This window comes from Haliotis rufescens, unplaced genomic scaffold (assembly GCF_023055435.1).
Source record: "Haliotis rufescens isolate VD_foot unplaced genomic scaffold, xgHalRufe1.0.p SCAF_120, whole genome shotgun sequence".
NCBI lineage: Eukaryota > Metazoa > Mollusca > Gastropoda > Lepetellida > Haliotidae > Haliotis > Haliotis rufescens.
Genome location: NW_025963803.1, coordinates 743895 through 766604, shown reverse-complemented (window position 1 = coordinate 766604; position 22710 = coordinate 743895). Strand labels below are relative to the sequence as shown.

At 42.3% G+C, this 22710-nt stretch overlaps 2 protein-coding genes across 2 annotated transcripts; both read left to right on the top strand.

The window, feature by feature from the left end:
* The first annotated feature begins 3176 nt into the window (after positions 1–3176).
* On the top strand, positions 3177–9617 carry LOC125378508 (C-type lectin domain family 4 member D-like). The gene is made up of 5 exons (XM_048393900.1): positions 3177–3311; positions 6771–6842; positions 7875–8100; positions 8579–8749; positions 9308–9617. The coding sequence occupies exons 1-5, from the start codon at positions 3192–3194 to the stop codon at positions 9553–9555; spliced, it is 837 nt and encodes a 278-aa protein (XP_048249857.1). The 5' UTR covers positions 3177–3191; the 3' UTR covers positions 9556–9617.
* Positions 9618–12471: 2854 nt separating this feature from the next.
* On the top strand, positions 12472–22030 carry LOC125378507 (A disintegrin and metalloproteinase with thrombospondin motifs 9-like). Its single transcript, XM_048393899.1, has 4 exons — positions 12472–12840; positions 17411–17696; positions 18593–18757; positions 21743–22030. The coding sequence occupies exons 2-4, from the start codon at positions 17526–17528 to the stop codon at positions 21905–21907; spliced, it is 501 nt and encodes a 166-aa protein (XP_048249856.1). The 5' UTR covers positions 12472–12840; positions 17411–17525; the 3' UTR covers positions 21908–22030.
* The last annotated feature ends 680 nt before the right edge of the window (positions 22031–22710 follow it).

Below are 22710 nucleotides of genomic sequence, written 5' to 3'. Positions count from 1 at the left end.
ATGTGCAGCGTGTTGAGAAGATCAGCAACCCTGCAGAGTCCTTCGCTTGGATGAAGTCGTCTGGCCTGAAAAGTGAAACAGAAGGCTTTCTGTTTGCTGCTCAGGAACAGTCACTTCCCACTCGAAACCCTCAATGCGTGATTTTGCATCAAAATGTAAATATGAAATGTAGATTACGTAATGAATTTAATGAGACTGTCCAACACATTGTCAGTGGATGCCCAGCATTGACACAAACACACATCTTAAGCGACATGATGGTGTAGCTCGATCATTTTATTACCGTCTTCGCCATACTTGTGGTTTTGACACGCGGTCCACCCATGGAATATGTAGAGGGCGTCATCGAAAATGATCAATACAAAATTCTTTGGAATAGACCCATTTACAGCCTCATACGTATCAAGGCCAACAAACCTGATCTTGTCCTTTTTGATAAATCCAATGAAATCATTTATATCATTGAATTTTCTGCCCTTAATACGTGGCAAATATGCGGACCAAGTTGTCCGACTCCCTAGGTTTTGTACCTCCCAATCTGTGACCAGTGTGATTAAACAAACCAACATGATGCTTAGCTTTTGAATATTGTGATATTTCATACATTTACAAAAATGAGAGGACTATTTTCTCACGTCAAAGTGAAATTAAAGCTGCCCATTCCATATCCAAAAGAAATCTCTGCATAACGCAGAGTCGATTGTGCGATTCCGACTATATCATGAGCATGTATTAATGAATCACTATCAAATAGTAATGATACCAGGTGTTCGCTAAAAGGTGAGCGTATCCTGCCCCACCGGTAGCACCCGTCACAAACACATGCAAAGGCAGGTCAACTGTTCACCTGAAAAAAACGCGGGTACAAGGTACAAGGCAAAATAGAAAACGAAGGTTGACATGAAAAGATCAGTTCAAAGAAATATCGAACGGCATTAGTGTGTATCGTGATTATATCCCATGCAGAGAAAAAAGCTTTCAATGTTCTTGTTATCTGCCATAATGCTGCTGATGTAGATAAAGAGGTAACAGGGGCACTAATGGGGAGATGGGTGTTATGACCAATTAAGTAACCAACATACTTTTCCTGTTATATGAATCTGATTCAGAGGAGGAATATTTAATGTAGTCTACATTTAACCCATACAGTACTTGGGTTTGAATCCTTATGGTTAAAGCGTTCGCTCGTCACGCCGAAGACCCGGGTTTGATTCCCGACATGGGTACAGTGTGTGAAGCCCATTTCTGGTGTCCCCCGCCGTGATATTGCCGGAATATTGCTAAAAGCGGCGTAAAACCATACCTACTCACTCACTTTGGGTTTGAATAGGTCTTCTGCAACCCATGTATGCCGTAAAAGGCGACTATGCTTGTCGTAAGAGGTGACTAACGTAGGGATGACCTCTACTCCCCACAGTCAATTTGTCGAGGATTGTTGACCAATGTAGCATGCTCTTTCTACGAAGAATTCACAGAGCGTCATACGACCCTGTTTGATCATGGTTACATCAACCAAGGCCTTACCAAAGCTTTTAAACGTTCATGGCAGACACATGTAGGGCATTTACATAATGGACGCATCAATATCCAAGGTAATATCTGATTCCCTGTTTTGAAAAGTACCAAATGTCGACGTGTTTATAAAGGTGAACTTGACTTTCCTTTGCATGTGTTTGTGATGGGTGCCCGGTGGAGCAAGATACGCTCTTTTCGCGGACACCTTGTATCATCACTGTTCGATAGTGACCTATAAACATATACTTACGATATAGTAAGAATCCTACAATGGACTCTGCTTTTAGCATATAATTTGTATGATAATAGAAAGAGTTTCGTCTTCCATTTTCACGTTCTCCTCGTGATCACTGGTGTCTGAAGATTTTTCGTTTTTATCTGGACCATATGTTATCCGCTGGTTGTAGACAGGTGCCGAATCACGCCAGCTAAACAAATTCATTTCCCAGTCTTGTTTATACTAACGTCGACTGTCGACGTTTATTGCCTATCATTGAAGCCCTAAATATACTTAAACCACTGTGTATTTGGATGCCCTTCAAGTTAAATTCAGAGTATACGTCAGGGTGCCTTGTACAAAGCAATCTTTTCCCTAAGGGGATCGTTACTCCCTTACCATTATATAGGCTTACGACAGTCGTAGCGCTAAAGTGATCGTAACTTCCATAATTTAACATAGACTTACGACAGTCTTAGCGCTAAGATTGTTTTGTACTCCAGGCCGTTGGAGGAAAACCAAGACAGACGTAGGTCGTTAAGGTTTCAGGATTTGCTGAAACCAAAACGCGGAAATGTTCCTGACATAACGAGGATGAATGTTGATAAGCAGGTTAATGACATTAATATCAGATGTTTTTCTCTATCACGATGTCTTTGTGCGTGCCACTTACGAAACATTCGTCAGAGTATATCTAAAAAATTGTCTTTTACCTATAAGTTCAAATGAAACAAGGCAAACATTTAGCAGGGTTCCTAAATACCCTCGAATTCGACTCAGCCCATTTCGAAGTTCCTGATTTGTTTGGTTGGTTTGTTGTTTAACGCCGCACTTAGCAATATTCCAGCTATATTACGGCGGTCTGTAAATAATCGAGCCTGGAACGTAAATGTAATACGTTTTCTTACCCTAAGACGGGGTGGATTGGAACCAGGAGTTGCTCTCCCGGTTATAGGTATATGTAATTAAGAAATAATTAAGATAATTAAAAGTGATTGATTGTACATGAATTATATGTGTGTATGATTTGTTTGTTTGTTTGTTGTTTTACGCCGCACTCAGCAATATTCCAGCTATATGACGGCGGTCTGTAAATAATCGAGTCTGGACCAGACAATCCAGTGATGGACATCATATGCATCGATCCACGCAATTGAGATCGATGACATGCATCAACCAAGTCAGCGAGTCTGACCACCCGATCCCGTTAATCGGCTTTTACGACAAGCATAGTCGCCTTTTACAGCAAGCATTGTCGAAGTTCATGAAAGAATCACATCTTTTGCGTCACAATGAGCGATATGATGTCATAATGGTGACGTAATGGTGACGTAATGGTGACGTAATGGTGACGTAAGGTGTAGAAGCTACAAATTCAGTAAAGCGCGTTTAAATCTACAGGTAACCTAGCTCTTCATTGAAAACACAGGATGTTTATCTCCTTACTGATGTTATAATTATGTTCAATGTGTTGCTAGTTTCAGAGGAGAATAACAGATCGAATCTGCGATGCTACTCCTGTCTGGATGCCCAAGATCCGATGTCTTGCAATGCCTATGAAATATGTGGTGCAGGGGAGGTAACCGCTCATCCTCTGTTTAAAAATACGTAACACAGTTGACGAAGTCCCACAAAAGACGCATTACACTTTAATTAAAAAAGATGCTTCACAAATGATATTTCAAGAGCGTCAAAACCACCTAAAAACCTTGCATTACGTAAAGAGATCCTTGAAAACGGTAACGTTTAGTTTTATAAACCTCCAGTGACGTCATCCTATTGTTATCCAGTCTGGTTATATCTCATAAACTTTTATATATCCCGGGGATTTTCTATGATTACAACGTGATATTGTAACATGTGACTGACCCTCCCCTGTATACAACGTGGACAAAGAAATTAAGTAACATCAAATGCCAAAGGTTTTCTGTAGAGTTCAATTTGATCGCACCCACAACCTCCATGTCTGATGTACGCCATGAAGAGATATTTTACGCCCGTTACTCTAAGTTCACTGAAAGTATGTTTGAAACATAAACTTGTTGATAAATGTTGTTTCATAATTTTTGTGGGTTCAAAGGTTACACAAAACACTTCCCCTCGGGATGTTATGATATTTACAATCCCCGCACGTGGTTTATCCTCAACATAAAGTACTGACCAATATTATCTTCTTCAGGCAGCGATACGGGACGCTGATCAATTGGCCACAGTAGGCCTGTAAGCAACCCAAGATCAACTTGATTGCATACAAATGCTCCTCCTACTATTATTACTACTACTGCTTTAACTATTACTACTATTGCTACCATTAGTATTCTTACTACTATCACTAGTGTTACTACTACTACTTCTGCTGCTGCTGCTGCTACTGCTACTACTACTACTATAACTAGTACTGCTTTAACTATTACTACTATTGCTACCATTAGTATTCTTACTACTATCACTAGTGTTACTACTACTACTTCTGCTGCTGCTGCTGCTACTGCTACTACTACTACTATAACTAGTACTGCTTTAACTATTACTACTATTGCTACCATTAGTATTCTTACTACTATCACTAGTGTTACTACTACTACTTCTGCTGCTGCTGCTGCTACTGCTACTACTACTACTATAACTAGTACTGCTTTAACTATTACTACTATTGCTACCATTAGTATTCTTACTACTATCACTAGTATTACTACTACTACTTCTGCTGCTGCTGCTGCTACTGCTACTACTACTACTATAACTAGTACTGCTTTAACTATTACTACTATTGCTACCATTAGTATTCTTACTACTATCACTAGTGTTACTACTACTACTTCTGCTGCTGCTGCTGCTACTGCTACTACTACTACTATAACTAGTACTGCTTTAACTATTACTACTATTGCTACCATTAGTATTCTTACTACTATCACTAGTGTTACTACTACTACTTCTGCTGCTGCTGCTGCTACTGCTACTACTACTACTATAACTAGTACTGCTTTAACTATTACTACTATTGCTACCATTAGTATTCTTACTACTATCACTAGTGTTACTACTACTACTTCTGCTGCTGCTGCTGCTACTGCTACTACTACTACTATAACTAGTACTGCTTTAACTATTACTACTATTGCTACCATTAGTATTCTTACTACTATCACTAGTGTTACTACTACTACTTCTGCTGCTGCTGCTGCTACTGCTACTACTACTACTATAACTAGTACTGCTTTAACTATTACTACTATTGCTACCATTAGTATTCTTACTACTATCACTAGTGTTACTACTACTACTTCTGCTGCTGCTGCTGCTACTGCTACTACTACTACTATAACTAGTACTGCTTTAACTATTACTACTATTGCTACCATTAGTATTCTTACTACTATCACTAGTGTTACTACTACTACTTCTGCTGCTGCTGCTGCTACTGCTACTACTACTACTATAACTAGTACTGCTTTAACTATTACTACTATTGCTACCATTAGTATTCTTACTACTATCACTAGTGTTACTACTAGGGCTGCTGCTGCTACAACTTCTGCTGCTACTGCTACTACTGATACTGCTACTTCTACTACTACTACTACTACTTCTACTACTTCTACTTCTACTACTACTGCTTTAACTATTACTACCATTGCTTCTACTACTAGTACTACTACTGCTGCTGCTACTGCTACTACTACTGCTGCTGCTACTGTTGCTTGTACTGCTACTACTGCTGTTACTACTGCTAATACTACTACTACTACTGCGGTAGTTGTTACTACTACTACTGTTACTGCTGCTACTACTACTTCTACTGCTACCACTACCGCTGCTGCTGCTGCTGCTACCGTTGCCTCTACTACTACTATTACTGCTGCTACCACTACTGCTGCTGCTACTTCTACTACTACTGCTGCTGCTGCTGCTACTACTACTACTACTGCTGCTGCTGCTGCTGCTGCTGCTACTACTACTGCTGCTGCTGCTGCTGCTGCTATTCCCTGCTATTTCTCCTACTACTACGACTACAATTACTACAACTATTACGTCTACTGCTACCACTACTACGACTACTACTCCTACTGACACCACAGGTGTATTCCTACAACACGACGACCGTCCGGGGAACATTGGTGTTGCTGTTTATTACGGCATGCGGAGTACAGTTACCGATGGCTGCTTGCGAGATCAGTGGAGTGACGATGATGAAACCTGTCTAGTCTGTGGGATGCATGGGTCGCCCAGTCGTCTGAGGCGCCGCGATTCCTGTGCAGAGTTGCGTCCCTTGGACACGCCAGAAACCTATGATTGTGGGTTCGAATCCCGGTTCGCCCAGAGAATGTTTCTAGGTTTGTCAGCACCATACCCGTGCTCGTAGGTTTCACCGAAGTGGTAAACGTCTGTGACCTGCATCACTTCGGGCTTTCTTCCTACATTAAGCTGACACGCCGCGATATAGTTGGAATACTGTTAAAAACGACGTTAAACCCAACTCACTCACTCACTGTCTAGTCTGTGCAGTTTGCCTCTTGGACTGATTTAAAGAGGCAATTGTTAATGCGTACATAAAATCTTCACAGAATTTCGCACTTCATACTTCTTGATACACAAAAATGAACTATTATGGTGATTTGTAGGAATGTCAACAACAACAACAACAACAATAATGTCATGCCCGGAAATTCATGACTATCACCAATAATCGGGCGTAATCGACAAATAACTGCATAACTGTCCTGTATGGGATTTTGTGCATTACAGATATAATCAGTTCTGACTGGTCATTTGAAGTGATATACGTCGCATCAAAGTGAGAGACAGCGAACTGATAATGGATGACGTCACAGGAGGTTTCTAAATTTGTTTAAACATTACGACTTTAAGAATTATAGCAAAAACAGCATTAGCCTCTTGTTGACCTTAAGCATAAAATAAGGCTATCGTCTAGAATGTTTTAAATTCAGTTAAAAGTGGAGGGGAATTCATATAACGGAGGTACTGAAATTGGGGGATTTTTGTCACTGAAATGATTAAAAACACATTCTTGCAGGAATGCTTCACTCGAAAATTCACAGATCACCTTGGGAGGGCTGCATTCCGACTTGGCTGTGAGTCCAAAATGGTAAGAAAAGTTCTTGATGGATTCGTTCGACATGGTTTTATTACTAGCACTGGTTTGTTTGTTCGTTTGTTTGTTTGTTTGTTTGTTTGTTGTTTAACGCCGCACTCAGCAATATTACAGATATATGACAGCGGTCTGTAAATAATCGAGTCTTGACCAGACAATCCAGCGATTGACATCATGAGCATCGATCCACGCAATTGGGATACAATGACATGCATCAACCAAGTCAGCGAGCCTGACCACCCGAACCCGTTAGTCGCCTCTCACGACAAGTATAGTCGCTTTTTACGGCAAGCATGGGTTGCTAAAGACCTATTCTACCCCGGAATCTTCACGGATCACTAGCACTAGTAACATGTGTTAGTTGCCAAATGTGAGAGTTTCATCGACTTGCTCAGCCAGCGAAACCTTTTTCGCAAAGGGTTAGTGTTGGTGTTAGTGTAAAATCTATACTATTTTAAGTTCTCTTTAAAACTTATGGTTGAAGCAAAATGAATAATACAAGAAAAGCAGGGTCTTTGGTTAGCAAGACAAACCAAAGTTACTTCCCTTTCCATGTTTAAACTACTCTGGAAGATCCCGGTTAGAATTATTCTTCAGTAACCCGACATGCTTGTCGTAAAAGGCGACTAACGGGATCGGGTGATCAGGCTCGCTGACTTGGTTGATGCATGTCATCGTATCCCAATTGCGTGGATCGATGCTCATGATGTCAATCACTGGATTGTCTGGTCCAGATTCGATTATTTACAGACCGCTGTCATATATCTGTAATATTGCTGAGTGCGGCGTTAAACTGTTTCCCAAATGCGTACATCAATGATCATGATTGTACGGTCCCCACTCGATAATTTTCAAACTGCCGTCATATAGAGGGAAGATAAATATCAAATGTCCCTTTGCATGTAGCTGTGATACATCAAGTCTTATCACAGATGACAATGCGGCGTTAAACAAAATAATTTCTTTATTGTTATTGTTTCTTTTCTTGTGACATTGAACCTTATTAATGTTTTATTTTATTTCCAGCTTTGTAATCTCTACAAGAGCGCACTCACTATTGTGGGTAAACGTTCCATCGAGGATGACAGTCAAGACAACTGCTTCGACTGTTGTGACGCTGACAGTTGTAACGTCAACATGTGTGGTGGTAACGCAACACAACAGCAGACAACTCCCCCGAATATAACTGTGACTTTGACCGAGACAACTCCAGCATCCACGACTGCTGAAACGACCACACCACCACCACCCAGTACGTCTTTGTTTCTGGTCAAGACTCGAGTGTCAAAATGTCGGGTTTATTATTTGGCGAGGTGTCAGGCTTAATTGTTTTTTTATAAAAACTGTTTGATTGGCTGGTGGTACTGATTGAATAGGACTTGTTTACCCTTTTCGCGAATACCCGGTGTCATCATTGATTTGTGACCCGTGAAGATCCGGGGTAGAATAGAGTCTTCAGCAACCCATCATTGCCGCAAAAGGCGACTACGCTTGTCGTAAGAGGTGACTAACGGGTTGGGTGGTCAGGCTCGCTGACTTAGTTGATGCATGTCGTCGTATCCCAATTGCGTAGATCGATGCTCATGATGTCAATCACTGGATTGTCTGGTCCAGACTCGATTGTATACAGACCACCATCATATAGCTGGAATATTGCTGAGTGCGGCGCTAAACAACAAACAAACATCACAGATTTGTATACTTTGTATACACTTCAACATATATTTCAGAGTGTCCCAACACCTATCTGACCGGCCCCGGATCCTGCTACCTGCTCGTGAACTCCTCGCATACGTGGCATGAGGGGGATGTGCTGTGTAAACAGATGGGGGACCAACTCATGTCCATCAACGACAAAACAGAGGACGACTTCATCTCCAACTACCTCAGCAATCTCGCAGGTCATCACCATCAAATTGTTAAAAATTAGGCACCCCAGTAGCATGTCGTAAGAGAAAAACCACATCAGGATCCGGTTGTCACAATGCTATGATCGTTGCTCACACTATCAACCACGGGATTGACGTTTTACTTATTGGTTGTGTTGACAAAGTTCCTGTTTTCTTACTGGGCGTGGCGCAATTTTCATCTCACCCAGATGATCCGGGGTAGAATAGGTCTTCAGCAACCCATGCATGCCGTAAAAGGCGACGACGCTTGTCGTAAAAGGCGACCAACGGGATCGGGTGGTCAGGCTCGCTGACTTGGTTGATGCATGTCATCAATCCCAATTGCGTAGATCGATGCTCATGATGTCAATCACTGGATTGTCTGGTCAAGACTCGATTATATACAGACCACCGTAGCACAGAGTGCGGCGTAAAACAACCAACCAACAACCAACAACTATATGAATTTCACACCAGTCCAACCCCGAATACTGAATGGTTCGTCCGTTATGCAAATTCGCAATAAACCTCTGATACATTTGCCACTGAATACACATGTGATGTCAACAGGTTCTTCACAGCCAGATGGGTACTGGGTGGGCGGTTTCTTCGACAAGAGCACGTCACAGTGGGAGTGGCAGGATGGTACACATATGACGTACGTCAGATGGGGTCCTTACCAACCAGTGTCCTTCGTCAACTACCACGTGAACCTCATCAACCAACGTGTCTCTCTGCTGTATAACAACTGGCAGTGGTCTACTAACGTCGAGTATGCTAGCAACAGATGGCTCATTTGTGAACGTTCGTTCAATTAAAGTGGACGTCAAGCGTTGCTCCCTAAGTTGGATCCGTTTGAATAAATTAATATGAGAAACAACTACGTGTCTGTACATTTGTGAAAGTTTGTTTGTTTGTTTGTTGTTTAACGCCGCACTCAGCAATATTCCAGCTATATGACGGCGGTCTGTAAATAATCGAGTCTCGACCAGACAATCCAGTGATTGACATCATGAGCATTCATCCTCGCAATTGGGATCGATGACATGCATCAACCAAGTCAGCGAGCCTGACCACCCGATCCCGTTAGTCGCGTTTTACGACAAGCATAGTTGCCTTTTACTACAAGCATGGGTTGCCGAAGACTTATTGTACCCCGGATCTTCACGGGTCCAGAATTTTCAAAAAGCGGCGTTTAACCGTATTCAGCATCATTCATTAGATACAAAGTGGCTGAAGATGCAAAAATGTTTATAAAAAGAGGCGATGACGTGGGTGACACAACTGTGCGGACGACGGCTCATACTAGGCAAAGACGTTGACGTGGATGACACGAACGTAAACGGGCGACGCCTCATACATTTAAGCTCAAGTTTACTTATTGATTGTACAACCGCACCTTCTTTCAAATATCTGTTCATTTAAATATGTATGACTGCGCACTGTCTGACACTTCTACCAATCAATGAATGTAATCACTGTGACAATTTAATCATGTCTTCACTTCTCCAATATCAATATAAGTCTGCTGAAGCTTACCGTTTGAGTCATCGTCTATTACAAACTCAACTGGATATATCGTGTGCCCGTAACTCGGTATCGTGGCATCACATGTTATCTTGATGCATGTAACCTTGGGTGTGGTTACAAACATACCACGGTTGTTTAACGCCGCACCCAGCAAAATTCCAGCTCTATGATGGCGGTCTGTAAATAATCGAGTCTGGGCCAGACAATCCAGTGATTGATATCACCAGCATCGATCTTCGCAATATGGGATCGATGACATGCATCAACCAAGTCAGCGAGTTTGAACACCCGATCCCGTGAGTCGCCTTTTACGACAAGCATAGTCGCCTTTTACGACAAGCATAGTCGCCTTTTAAGGCAAGCATGGGCGTCCCAGTTATTTTGCGCTAAATCACGGATGTAATATCTAACCAAGGATTTAGTGCATGGGATTAGAAGTGGTGTCACAGATTTGTTGAGTGCTTCTTTTGCAGCAGCAACAGCCACTGAGTTGCCAACGATTCCAGCAAGGGTGGACAACCAACAGAAGACGATGTCGTATTGACCAGTAGCAAGATCATTATGTAGTTCAATTATGTCAAGTAAAGTGAGTGAGTGAGTTGGGGTTAACGCCGCTTTTAACAGTATTCCAGTTATATCACGGCGTGTCAGCTTAATGTGGGAGGAAAGCCCCAAGTGATGCAGGTCTCAGACGTTTACCACTTCGGTGAAACCCATGAGCACGGGTATGGTGATGACAAACCTAGAAACATAATTGGGGCGAACCGGGATTCGAACCCACAATCATAGGTTTCTGGCTTGCCCAAGGGACGCAACTCTGCACAGCGAATCGCGGCGCCTTAGACGACTGGGCCCCCCGTGTCCCCCGCAGCATGTATTGTATATCCAAATTTATAAGTGCCTTCCATTGACGACACTTCGTATTCGTCACTCCCCTCCATGTCGGAGATCTTGCAGACATTCCCGAGTCCAAGGAGAACGTTCCTGGTCTCTGTGTACCCCCCCCCCCCCCCCCCCGCGCCCTGTCAAACAGTAAAACTGCATCCTGACCCGAACGAATTGTTTAACAGCTTGGAGACAGGGAAGAGAGTTTGAAAATATAGTGGATTGTTGATGTTTAGACTGTTTGCTAAATTTAAGAGCTGTTAAAATGGCCTTTGATTCGGCTGTAAGTATTGAAGAGTTTCGTGGTCATCCAGTATGCACAGTTCTGGATCCAACGATGGTGGCGCTGGCAACAGCCTCAGCATCCTTAACTCCTTCTGCAAATATTGATTTGTAAGTATTGTATGTACTTCATAATTGATTATATTCTTGTTAGTACTGTAATTAACTTTTTCTGCTTTCTTTAGTTTGAACAGTGACAGGTCTACTTGTGGCTTTACAAATTGCCAAGGAGGAGAAGACATCAGACGGAAAGGAGATGTAAGTTCAATATCAGCACCATTAAGGAAGGACTTGATTCTTACAGGGTGAATAAGAGATGAGTTCTTATCGTTCAGATCCTCATAAAGGGGATAAAACACGCAGTTGTATGCAGGGTTGGACTCATTAGCATATAACTTTGTGATATACTGTAAAGATAGTTTAATGCGGCGATGTTTAAGAGAAGGCTAGTTGGCCTCAATATACAGGTTGACAGTCTGAAGTAGATCAAAGCATTATCTCTGCCCTAGTTATAATTAGGGTTGCTCTAACGCCATGTTTAAACAGACCGCCTCCGTGGTCTAGTGGTAAATCGTCCGCCCGAAATGTCCGGGGTTCGAAACCCGGCCGCATCATACCAAAAGACGTTAAAAGGTCGTACTTGTTGTTACCCTGTCTGGCGCTCGGCATTAAGGGGCTAAAACAAGGACTGGTCTGCTCGGAGTCAGTATACTGTGTCTGGGTGGGATATTCATGTTAAACTGCGGCATGATATCTCGGTGAGCTAGCACTTTAAATCGGCATCAGTCCGGACTAGTACAAGCAGCCACACAAACAAACACACGCACATGCACATCGCTATATAAGTGCAATAATCTTGGACGCGACGTTAAACCCCATTTCACCTCACCACAAACCATATCTAAAATTTATCACTTTATTTGGAGCTACTGTAATTGGATGTTGCAAGATCGATCTAATCGACTTCTAAATCAATGTTCTGCGGTTCTAAAGCTATTGGTTTGTTCCAAGCATTTCACATGCGCTGAGACGACAGACTGATCAAGTACTACTGTCACCGACAGTTCCCAGCATGGCCATATGCACTTTTATTGTCTTTGACAAAATCATGATGCAAATGTGGATTATTTTAGTTTTGAGCTCCACAACACTGTGTTTGAGAGAACATACTTTCAAGAAGACAGCAGGTGATGTTCGATCCCGTTTGGAAAACCCACAACGTCTTCAACTGCATACGGTTTCGGCGTTAACAGAATGTGGTCGACTGTGCTCACGAAGTTCATCGTGCATTGACTTGCAGTACTCCAGCACAAGACGAGCTTGCATTACTGGACACACAGAAGACGTATCTGATGGCGTAATGTCCCAGAGTGGACTGTTTGACTTGTACAATTGGTATTTTAAAGGTAGAGGTTTATATGAATACATGTACCCATGCTTGCCGTAAAAGGCCACTATGCTTGTCGTGAGAGGCGACTAACGGGATCGGGTGGTAAGGCTCGGGAGTCATCGTATCCCAATTGCGTGAACTAAGTGTTCACCTGTCCTGGAGTTATGTTGTACTAATATTCACATTTAATATGTGAGTAATGAGTGAAAAAAAATAAAAATACAATCTTTAAATTCTCAATAATTTCTGCTCATACTGTATATCCCAATTGCGTGGATCGATGCTCATGATGTCAATCACTGGATTGTCCGGTCCAGACTCGCTAAGTTTGTTAGTAGGCCGATATTCTCACAATTTTCACGTCGCGTGTCCTTATAGACCTTATAGACCTATTCTCCCAATACCAATTGTCACATTGTAGTTAACTTTTTTGGACAGAAGGGGGTGGGGTGGGGGGGTGGCAGATATTTGTACATTTGTATCATTTGTCCCCAACTTGATTCAAATAAAACTGTTTTCTATAAAAAATCGAATCATTTGCAAAAAAGGAAAGTAGTAGCTTCACTTGATGATGATGTTACACGTGTCGCATCTTGGTGTGTTACGTCTACTTACACACGATACACTCTCTGTACAAGAATATTTGGATGGACAAATATTTTGCTTGAGATTTTTTGGCTATCTGGTACTTTTTACAATTTTAAATTTATTCAGTCCTTGTTTCACTTTCTCACTTTGCTGTAGAATTGGGAGGTTGTCCCTTATGACTGGCATGATAATACAGTTATCAGGATTGAAGGTGGATACAAATGGAATAATTTGATCGCCCACAGATTTTTCATTAGGTTTCAAGAGAGTATGTCTTAGAAGTTTTATCGACTTTTCTATAGCGTCATTTATTATATAATGATATAAGCGGATATCCTAGTTTCTTTAGATACCTTATCAATTATTTCAATCTTAAGTCTCTTTTATCCGTTTCCGACACGATGGTGCATACTCTCCGCGCAAGTGAATAAGGAATGTTAGTTCTTGTATGCCTGGGGTGACGTGAACCGAATTGTAAGTATAGATGGGTGTATGTTGGTTTGTAGCTGATATAGGTTTTCAGTTTAGTATCTCCCTTAACTAAGAGGACGTCCAGACCCTCGCTCTCGCTAAACTCCATAGTAAAACTGATGGAAGGATGGAGCGTATTAATAATATCCAGAAAGGTGTCTAAATCTTCACGAGTTGAGAGCCAAACTAAAAAACAATCGTCTTAGACTCGCTTCCAAGTTTCGCGCACATGCTTGGCGATGGATTCTCACATGGAATCTTGTACCTTCCTGTAATTAATATCCCCTAAATAAACCATCACAAGTGTAGCGTATGTTGGAGCGACTTTCGTTCCCATGGCCGTTTCCTTTCTTTGATGATAGAATTTTCCGTTAAATTCAGTGTTAATAGCCTCAGGACGTTTTCTCAGCCCAAATTGAACTGCTTCCAATCCCAAGTCATGGAATATGTTGGTATATAAACTCTTCAATGTGACTAGAGTCGCATCTTTAGGTACGGCATCGGGAAGGTCGTTAAGAAAGTCCATCTCTTAGTAAACTCGGTACATGCTTTGTTAGTGGTTTTAAGATCATATCGACGAGATTACAAAGGCGCTGCGTCGGGCTGTTCGGTCCTCCGATAATCGGCCTGAATGTCAAGTCAGGAGAGCACTCCGAATTCTGTTCTGCCATGGCACTATTTATTTACCTTTATGGATCTTGGCTAGTCCGTAGTTAAACTGACCTGTTCAGTGATTTCTTGAAATGGACTCTGAACCATCTTTAATTTAAATATGAATTACTTTTCAAAATTTTCAAAGTGAATGATTACGGTTTTATGCTTTCTTCAGCAATATTCGACCCTTGAAGATCCGGGTTAGAATAGGTCTTCAGCAACCCATGCTTGCCGTAAAAGGCGACTACGCTTGTCGTAAGAGGCGACTAACGGGATCGAGTGGTCAGGCTTGCTGACTTGGTTGGTGCATGTCATCGTATCCCAAATTGCGTGCATCGATGCTGGTGATGTCAATCTCTGGATTGTCTGGTCCAGACTCGATTATTTACAGACCGCCATCTTATAGCTGGAATATTGTGAGTGTGGCGTAAAACAACAAACATCCATCCAGCATCGTAGTTGAACTGTCACCCGCAGACGGCTAATTTCGACGGACAACCTGTTTCCAATTCTGGTGGATAAATTCATACTTATGAAAACATTAGATGAACACATTCAATAATTGCAGAAGGTATTGAGAACTAGATATGGATGGATGGATAGCTAGATGTGGGATGGATGGTTGGATAGCTAGATGATGGATGGATGCATAGCTAGATGATCGATGGATGGATAGCTAGATGATGATGGATGCATAGATAGATCATGGATGGATTATAGATAGATGATGGATGGATGGATAGATAGCTTATGCATTGATAGATACCTAGATGATGGATGGATGGATGATAGTTGATGGATGGGTGGATAGTTAGATGATGGATGGATGGATAGATACCTAGATGATGGATGGATGAATAGATAGATGATGGATGGATAGCTTGATGATGGATGGATAGATGATGGATGGATAGCTAGATGATGGATAGATAGCTAGATGATGGATGATTGATATCTAGATGATGGATGGATAGAGAGATAGCTAGATGATGAATGGATGATAGATAGATGATGGGTGGATAGGTAGATGATGGATGGATGGATGGATAGATGCTGGATGGATAAATAGCTAGATGATGGATGGGTGCATAGATAGCTAGATGATGTATGGATGGATAGATAGCTTATGGACGGATAGATAGCTAGATGATAGATGGATGGGTGGATAGATGATGGATGGATGACAGCTAGATGTTGGATGGATAGATAGATGATGGAGGGATGGATAGCTAGATGATGTAGGGATGGATAGCTAGATGATGGATGGATGGATGGATGGCTACATGATGGATGGATGGATGGATAGATGATGGATGGATTGAGAAAGATGATGGATTGATGGATAGCTAGATGATGGATGGATGGATGGATAGTTGATGGATGGATTGAGATAGATGATGGATGGATGGATAGCTAGATGATGAATGGATGGCTAGATGGATGGATGGATAGATAGCTAGATGATGGATGGATAGATGGATGATATCTAGATGATGGATGGATGGCTAGATGATGGATAGCTAAATGATTGATGGATAGCTAGGTTATGGAGGGATGGTTGGATAGCTAGATGATGGATCGATGGATAGCTAGATGATGAATGATGGATAGATGGATGATAGCTAGATGATGGACGGATGGTTAGATGATGGATAGCTAGATGATGGATGGATGGATGGATGGCTAGCTAGATGATGCATGATGGATGGAAAGCTAGATGATGGAAAGATGGCTAGCTAGATGATGGATTGATGGCTAGCTAGATGATGGATGATGGATAGCTAGATGATGGATGGGTGGATGATGGAAAGCTAGATGATGGATGGATGGATAGATGATGGATGGATTGAGATAGATGATGGATGGATGGATAGCTAGATGATGGATGGATGGCTAGATGGATGGATAGCTAGATGATGGATGCATGGGTATCTAGATGATGGATGGATGGCTAGATGATTGATAGGTAGATGATTGATGGATAGCTAGATTATGGAGGGATGGATGGATAGCTAGATGATGGATGGGTGGCTAGCTAGATGATGGATGGATGATGGATAGATGATGAATGGATGGATAGCTAGATGATGGATGGATGGATGGATAGATGATGGATGGATAGCTCGATAATGGATGGATGGATAGCTAGATGATGGATGGATGGATAGATAAATGATGGAGGGATGGATAGATAGCTAGATGATGAATGGATGGATAGCTAGATGATGAATGGATGGAAAGATAGATCATGGATGGATGGATAGCTAGATGATAGATGGATGGATAGCTACATGAGTGATGGATAGCTAGATGATGGATGGATGGCTAGATGATAGATGGATGGATGGATAGATGATGGATGGATGATAGCTAGATCATGGATGGATGGCTAGATCATGGATGGATGGGTGGCTAAATGATGGATGGATGGATAGCTAGATGATGGATGGATGATATATGATGGATGGATAGCTAGATGATGGATGGACGGATGATGGATGGATAGATTGCTAGCTGATGGATGGATAGATAGATGATGGATGGATGGCTAGATGATGGATGGATGGATGGCTAGATGATGGATGGATAGCTAGATGATGGATGGATGGCTAGATGCATGGATGGATGGCTAGATTATGCATGGATGGATGGCTAGATGATGGATGGATGGATGGATGGATAGCTAGATGATGGATGGATGGCTAGATGATGGATGGATGGATGGATAGCTAGATGATGGATGGATAGCTAGATGATGATGGATAGCTAGATGATGGATGGATGGATGGATAGCTAGATGATGGATGGATAGATGGTTGGATGGATATATGTAGAAATAGGCATTTACTTGATAAATATTTCCAACATTGCAGATCCTGAGACATGCTTTGAGATCAAAAGAAACAACCCCACAGCCAAGAGCGGGGAGTACTCAACCACCCCACAGCTCCACAGTTCAAGGGTGTGTCAGTGAAGGTCTACTGCCTGATGAATGACACACACCAGATGGAGTACGTGACACTGCCCAACAGGAACTTCGGACACTACCCGCAAAGGTCCAACGCTAATTGTGGTGAAGTCGAAGAGTCATATCTATCGGGGGCTGGTGTTGGCATGGGTGGCGTTACAGAGTACCAAAAGATCAGAGTACAGCCATCAGTAAGTTGTTAAATGGCCCAAAGGTTATGTAATTATAATATCATTTTATATTATTGAGGAGTAATGCCATCGAGGGACATGTTTGGTAAAGAGTGTTTCTTTGTTTGTTTGTTTGTTTAACGCCGCACTTAGCAGTATTACAGCTATATGACGGCGGTCTGTAAATAATCGAGTGTGAACCAGACAATCCAGTGATTGACAGCAAAAGCATCGATTAACGCAATTAGGATACGATGACCTGCATCTTGTTTTTTTAACCAAGTCAGAGAGCTTGACCACCCGATCCGGTTAGTCGCCTCTTACGACAAGCATAGTCGCCCAAGAATGGGTTGCTGAAGACCTATTCTACCCCGGATCTTCACGGGTCTGGTAAAGAGTGATTCTGATGAAGTGTTTGTCTGTTCGTTGGTTGGTTGTTTTACTGAACACTCACCAATACCCCAACTATATGACGGTTGCTTACCTATAACCGATCTAGAGCAACGTCCCACACCGTCGGAATGCGATGGCATGCAATCAACAGAAACACCGAGCCTGACCACACATCCATTTAGTCGCCTTTTAGGATAAGCCAGAGATTGCTATGCATCTCTTCGACCCTGGTACACAAGGAGACATTCAAATACAAATTAAATGTTTATTGTATGAAAGGTCACAGGCCGAACACACATAACGTTAGCAGTATCATTCGACAAAGAGATTCAGGTGTACCTTTTAAGTGTATATACATTACCGACGCCGTTACGCTGTAATGAGCTTGATTTGGCATGATCGGCGAAATGGCGTCGAGTTATATTTTCCAGTTGTACACCGTTGTATCATTAACCAGCATAATACCACCATGTTTCGTGTAAGTCTGAGGGATAATACCATATTTCATATTTTTGTTCTTTTAGACCATGGCAGTTGTAAGAAATGACGCCACGTTCGTAAGCGGGAGCAAGACAACCCCCCTAGACTATGGTCAGGCAGAAGATTGCTACTCGCATGTAGTTTTCTGTAAGAAAATAGGAACATTTCACATCAACACACTGGGAACAAAGATGAAAGTCAATACCGATGTAAGTGTTTGTTTTGTATCAGAACAGGCGTTGGGGATACACCCATTTGCAAAGCCACATTGACGTTTTTAGTATTTTTTAAACGCCGTGTTCAGCAATATTCCAACTATATAGCGACGGCCTGTAAATATCGAAACTGGAGCAGAAGACGAGTGATCACCCAATCAAGTTGGTCGTCTCATTCTAACGGAGAATCACCACTAGGGAGTAGGAGTCTAGGGCTGGGACGAGTCCAAATTTACAACCCGGGTACCCACCACCCTATTACCCGACCCCACCCGGGTACCCGTTGTAGATATTTAGAGATAGGTACAAACTGTCCGATTTGGAAACGTTTGACCGTAGCCCTGGTAAAATGTATTTAGATACACGTGTGAAACGATCTGGTCATGCATACACTGAAGTTTACTGCTTTAAACATATACTGATCAACAAAAGTTCCTGTGACATTGAATAAGATTTAATGCAAAGTTATGTTTTTTACCAAATCTGAAACAACTTCGGTTTGCGACAGATAAAAGACTCCTGTAAGTGTTCAAATGGTTTAATTTACCATACTGACTTCAGAAAATGCGTGATTTAATAAAAAAAACAAGAACATGCCAAAATGTCAATTTACAAATCAATAGCGTGTGTGTTCACCTCTGGTTGCGATGCAAGCAACACATCTTCGTCTCAAGGAATGGACCAGGCGTATCACAAAGTCCTGTGGGATATCTGTCCATATCTGCTGGAGCATGTTTCGAAGTTCCTGGAGTGTCTGTGGAACACGTGGTTGACGTCGAAGGCGCCGATCCATCTCATCCCACATGTGCTCGATTGGTGAGCGATCAGGGTAGCGATCCGGCCAGGGGATGACATTCACGTTGTTTTGTTGAAGAGAATCCTGAACAAGTCGAGCAATATGAGAACAGGCTTTGTCATGTTGAAAGGCAATACTTTGGCCATGACGACGCAAAAACGGTAGAAGAACAGGGCCGATGATCTCGATCTCGTCGCGGTAGCGCCGTCCATCGCTGTGGCTGAGGTGAAAACGAGACTCGTCGGTGAATAGAACTTGTCCCCCCTGCATGGCCGTCCAGCGTAGACGCTGTCTGCACCAGTGTAGGCGTGCTTGACGGGGGTTTCCTGTCAAAATGGGACGTCTGGCGGGTCTTCTGGCGACAATCCCTGCACATCTGAGGCGACGACGTACGGTTTGTGAAGATATCTGTCGAAGGCCAGGGATGCTTCTTGCAGTCACTGTTGCTGGCTTGGAATCGATTTCATAGGTGTGTTGTTCGAATCCAGTTGTCTTGTCGATTATTGGTTACGCGTGGCCTGCCACCCCGAGGATGGTCTCTGACTGCATTCGTCTGTTGCCAACGTTGCCATAAACACCAAATGGTGTTTCTGTGGACGTTAAATTGTCTTGCAACATCACGTTGACTCGATCCTGCTTCAAGCATACCAATGGCTCACAGACGCTCATTTTCGGATAGGCGTGGCATTTCGTATTGTTGAATAATTGTGTAATTTTGTTGTTTTTCTGAGTGGTTGTTGCCAGCACTATACTAAACAATGCATATGGAATCCCGTTAACGCACATGTTTTTATACCCATTCTTGGGTAGTGAAATACATGGGGCTTGCATAAAAGTCAACTTTTGCATGGAAAGCATGCTTTTCTGTAGCAGTTGCGTTTTTGTGACTTGATTCCATACATGTATTACAATATTGAAAACCAAACTCTCCTTGTTTGAAAAATACACTAAAATATTACTGTCACAGGAACTTTTGTTGTTGAGTATATAAAAGTCAGAAGGAATTGGTGTATTGTCAGAAAGAAATGGGTACATTAGTGACTTGTTGTGTAACCACAGAGTTTTAGATAATTGTTGTCACTACCCTATGGGTATTATCGACACGACATTGGCTTGTAAATATCGAATGTGGAGCAGACATGCAAAACCCAGGGTACGATGACATGCAATCAAGTACCTAACCCGATTACCCAATCAAGTTTGTCGCCTCATACGACCAGGGACCTATTGCTGGGACTTGTTCCGTCCAAGAGTCTCCTCAAACCATTCGGGAACTGTCAATATTTAGATACCAGTTTGTTAAGTTTAATTAATACGAGATAAATATCCTTGTGTTATGTTTAGATTGTGTCTTTGTTTTTATTACCGCTTTGATTTCTTTGCTTGTTTGTTTGTTTGTTGTTTAACGCCGCACCGGAGCAATATTCCAGCTATATGACGGAGGTCTGTAAATAATTGAGTCTTGACCAGACAGCGATTGACATCATGATCATCGATCCACGCAATTTGGATACGATGACATGCATCAATCAAGTCAGCGAGCCTGACCACCCGATCCCGTTAGTCGCCTCTTACGACAAGCATAGTCGCCTTTTACGGCATGCATGGGTTTCTGAAGACCTATTCTACCCCGGATCTTCACGGGTCTCCACGCAATTGCGATACGATGACATGCATCAGTCAAGTCAGCGAGCCTGACCACCCGATCAAGTTATTCGCCTCTTACGACAAGCATAGTCGCCTTTTACGGCAAGCATGGATTGTTGAAGACCTATTCCACGCCGGATCTTCACGGGTCCTGAAAGTATATAGAATGAGAGATAGTGCTTTGTTGCCAGGAGCAACTGCCTCCCTGCACTGTTATCGTACATCTGAAAGGTTCATGTACATAGTTGCATTTGATTGTAGTCTTAATTCAATGGTGTGATTTTTCCAGCTAACATGGACAGTTCAAGTACACGACTTCAAAGCCTTAATTCAATAGGGGCGGTCGGGTAGCCTAGTGGTTAAAGCGTTCGCTCGTCACGCCAAAGACCCGGGTTCGATTCCCGACATGGGTACAATGTATGAAGCCCATTTCTGATGTTCCCCGCCGTGATATTGCTGGAATATTGCTAAAAGCGGCGTAAAACTATACTCACTCACTCACTCACTCATTTAATTCAATGGTGTGATTTTTCCAGCAAACGTGGACAGTTCAAGTAGACAGCTTCAATCCCCGTGTGGAGAGCATTGCACGTGAAGAGAATGGCGCCATGATCGACATTGTGTGTGGAGGGTGGTGTGGGGGTTGTAGCCCTAAAGGTGACATGCTCCTCTATCCGAACCCTCTTGACAATAAGCCTTAGACCAATATACCGACATCTTCCCCAGGCAAGAGAGTTAACTGAATTCAAAAGTCCAGTTTCCACCCTTGCCGAACTAGGCTGGAATTCCTGGGCTCGATCGTAGCGCTACCAGTGGTTATTATGAGTTATGTCCCTTCTGAGCCTCTCCTATGGACCAATCCGATTCCATCACTTGCATTTGTTTCAAACAAAATGGCGGCGCCCAGTCAAGACGATCTGATCGATAATCAAGATCTATATTGTTATAAAACGGGTCTTACATCGCGAAATGCATCAAATCAAGTGAGCACCTTGATTAATAACATGAAATGATTTGGAAAATATCTGCTGACAACGAGTTGGCGGTGCACATGCTTTGCAAATCCTGCAATCGATCGAAATCTGCATGACAGTTTACGAACCGGATTTCGATTTCGGTGCGTAATTTGATTGGACTATGCATAGACTCGTTAGTCCAGCCAAAATGTAACTCCATAATTCAATTAACACTCTTAAAGGGGAAGTGTACACGCAAAAATCACTTTCTTTCTTTTTCTAAACAAAACGCAATTTTAGAATTAATTAGTATCTGTGTTTGAAAATATACACTCATTTTTTTCACAGTGAACGTAGGAAGCTCACAATAGTGTGAAAATGATATGCCGTTATGAGGCCTTCGTTTTTCGAGCTAAACAGGCCTGAGTTATCCCCCTTAGATTATGACGTAATTGGTGCCAATTCAACTGGGTCCCTGTCTATCCTCAACGCAAAAGATATCAAGTACCAGTTTGCGGTAAAACAACATGGCCTACGACACACTCCGT

Coding starts and splice junctions, on each gene's coding strand:
- LOC125378508 (XM_048393900.1), top strand. CDS start 3,192: ATGTTCAATGTGTTGCTAGTTTCAGAGGAGAATAACAGATCGAATCTG. Junction 3,312..6,770: donor AAATATGTGGTGCAGGGGAG/GTAACCGCTCAT, acceptor ACATTCTTGCAG/GAATGCTTCACTCGAAAATT. Junction 8,750..9,307: donor CTACCTCAGCAATCTCGCAG/GTCATCACCATC, acceptor TGATGTCAACAG/GTTCTTCACAGCCAGATGGG.
- LOC125378507 (XM_048393899.1), top strand. CDS start 17,526: ATGAATGACACACACCAGATGGAGTACGTGACACTGCCCAACAGGAAC. Junction 17,697..18,592: donor AGATCAGAGTACAGCCATCA/GTAAGTTGTTAA, acceptor TTGTTCTTTTAG/ACCATGGCAGTTGTAAGAAA. Junction 18,758..21,742: donor AGATGAAAGTCAATACCGAT/GTAAGTGTTTGT, acceptor TGATTTTTCCAG/CAAACGTGGACAGTTCAAGT.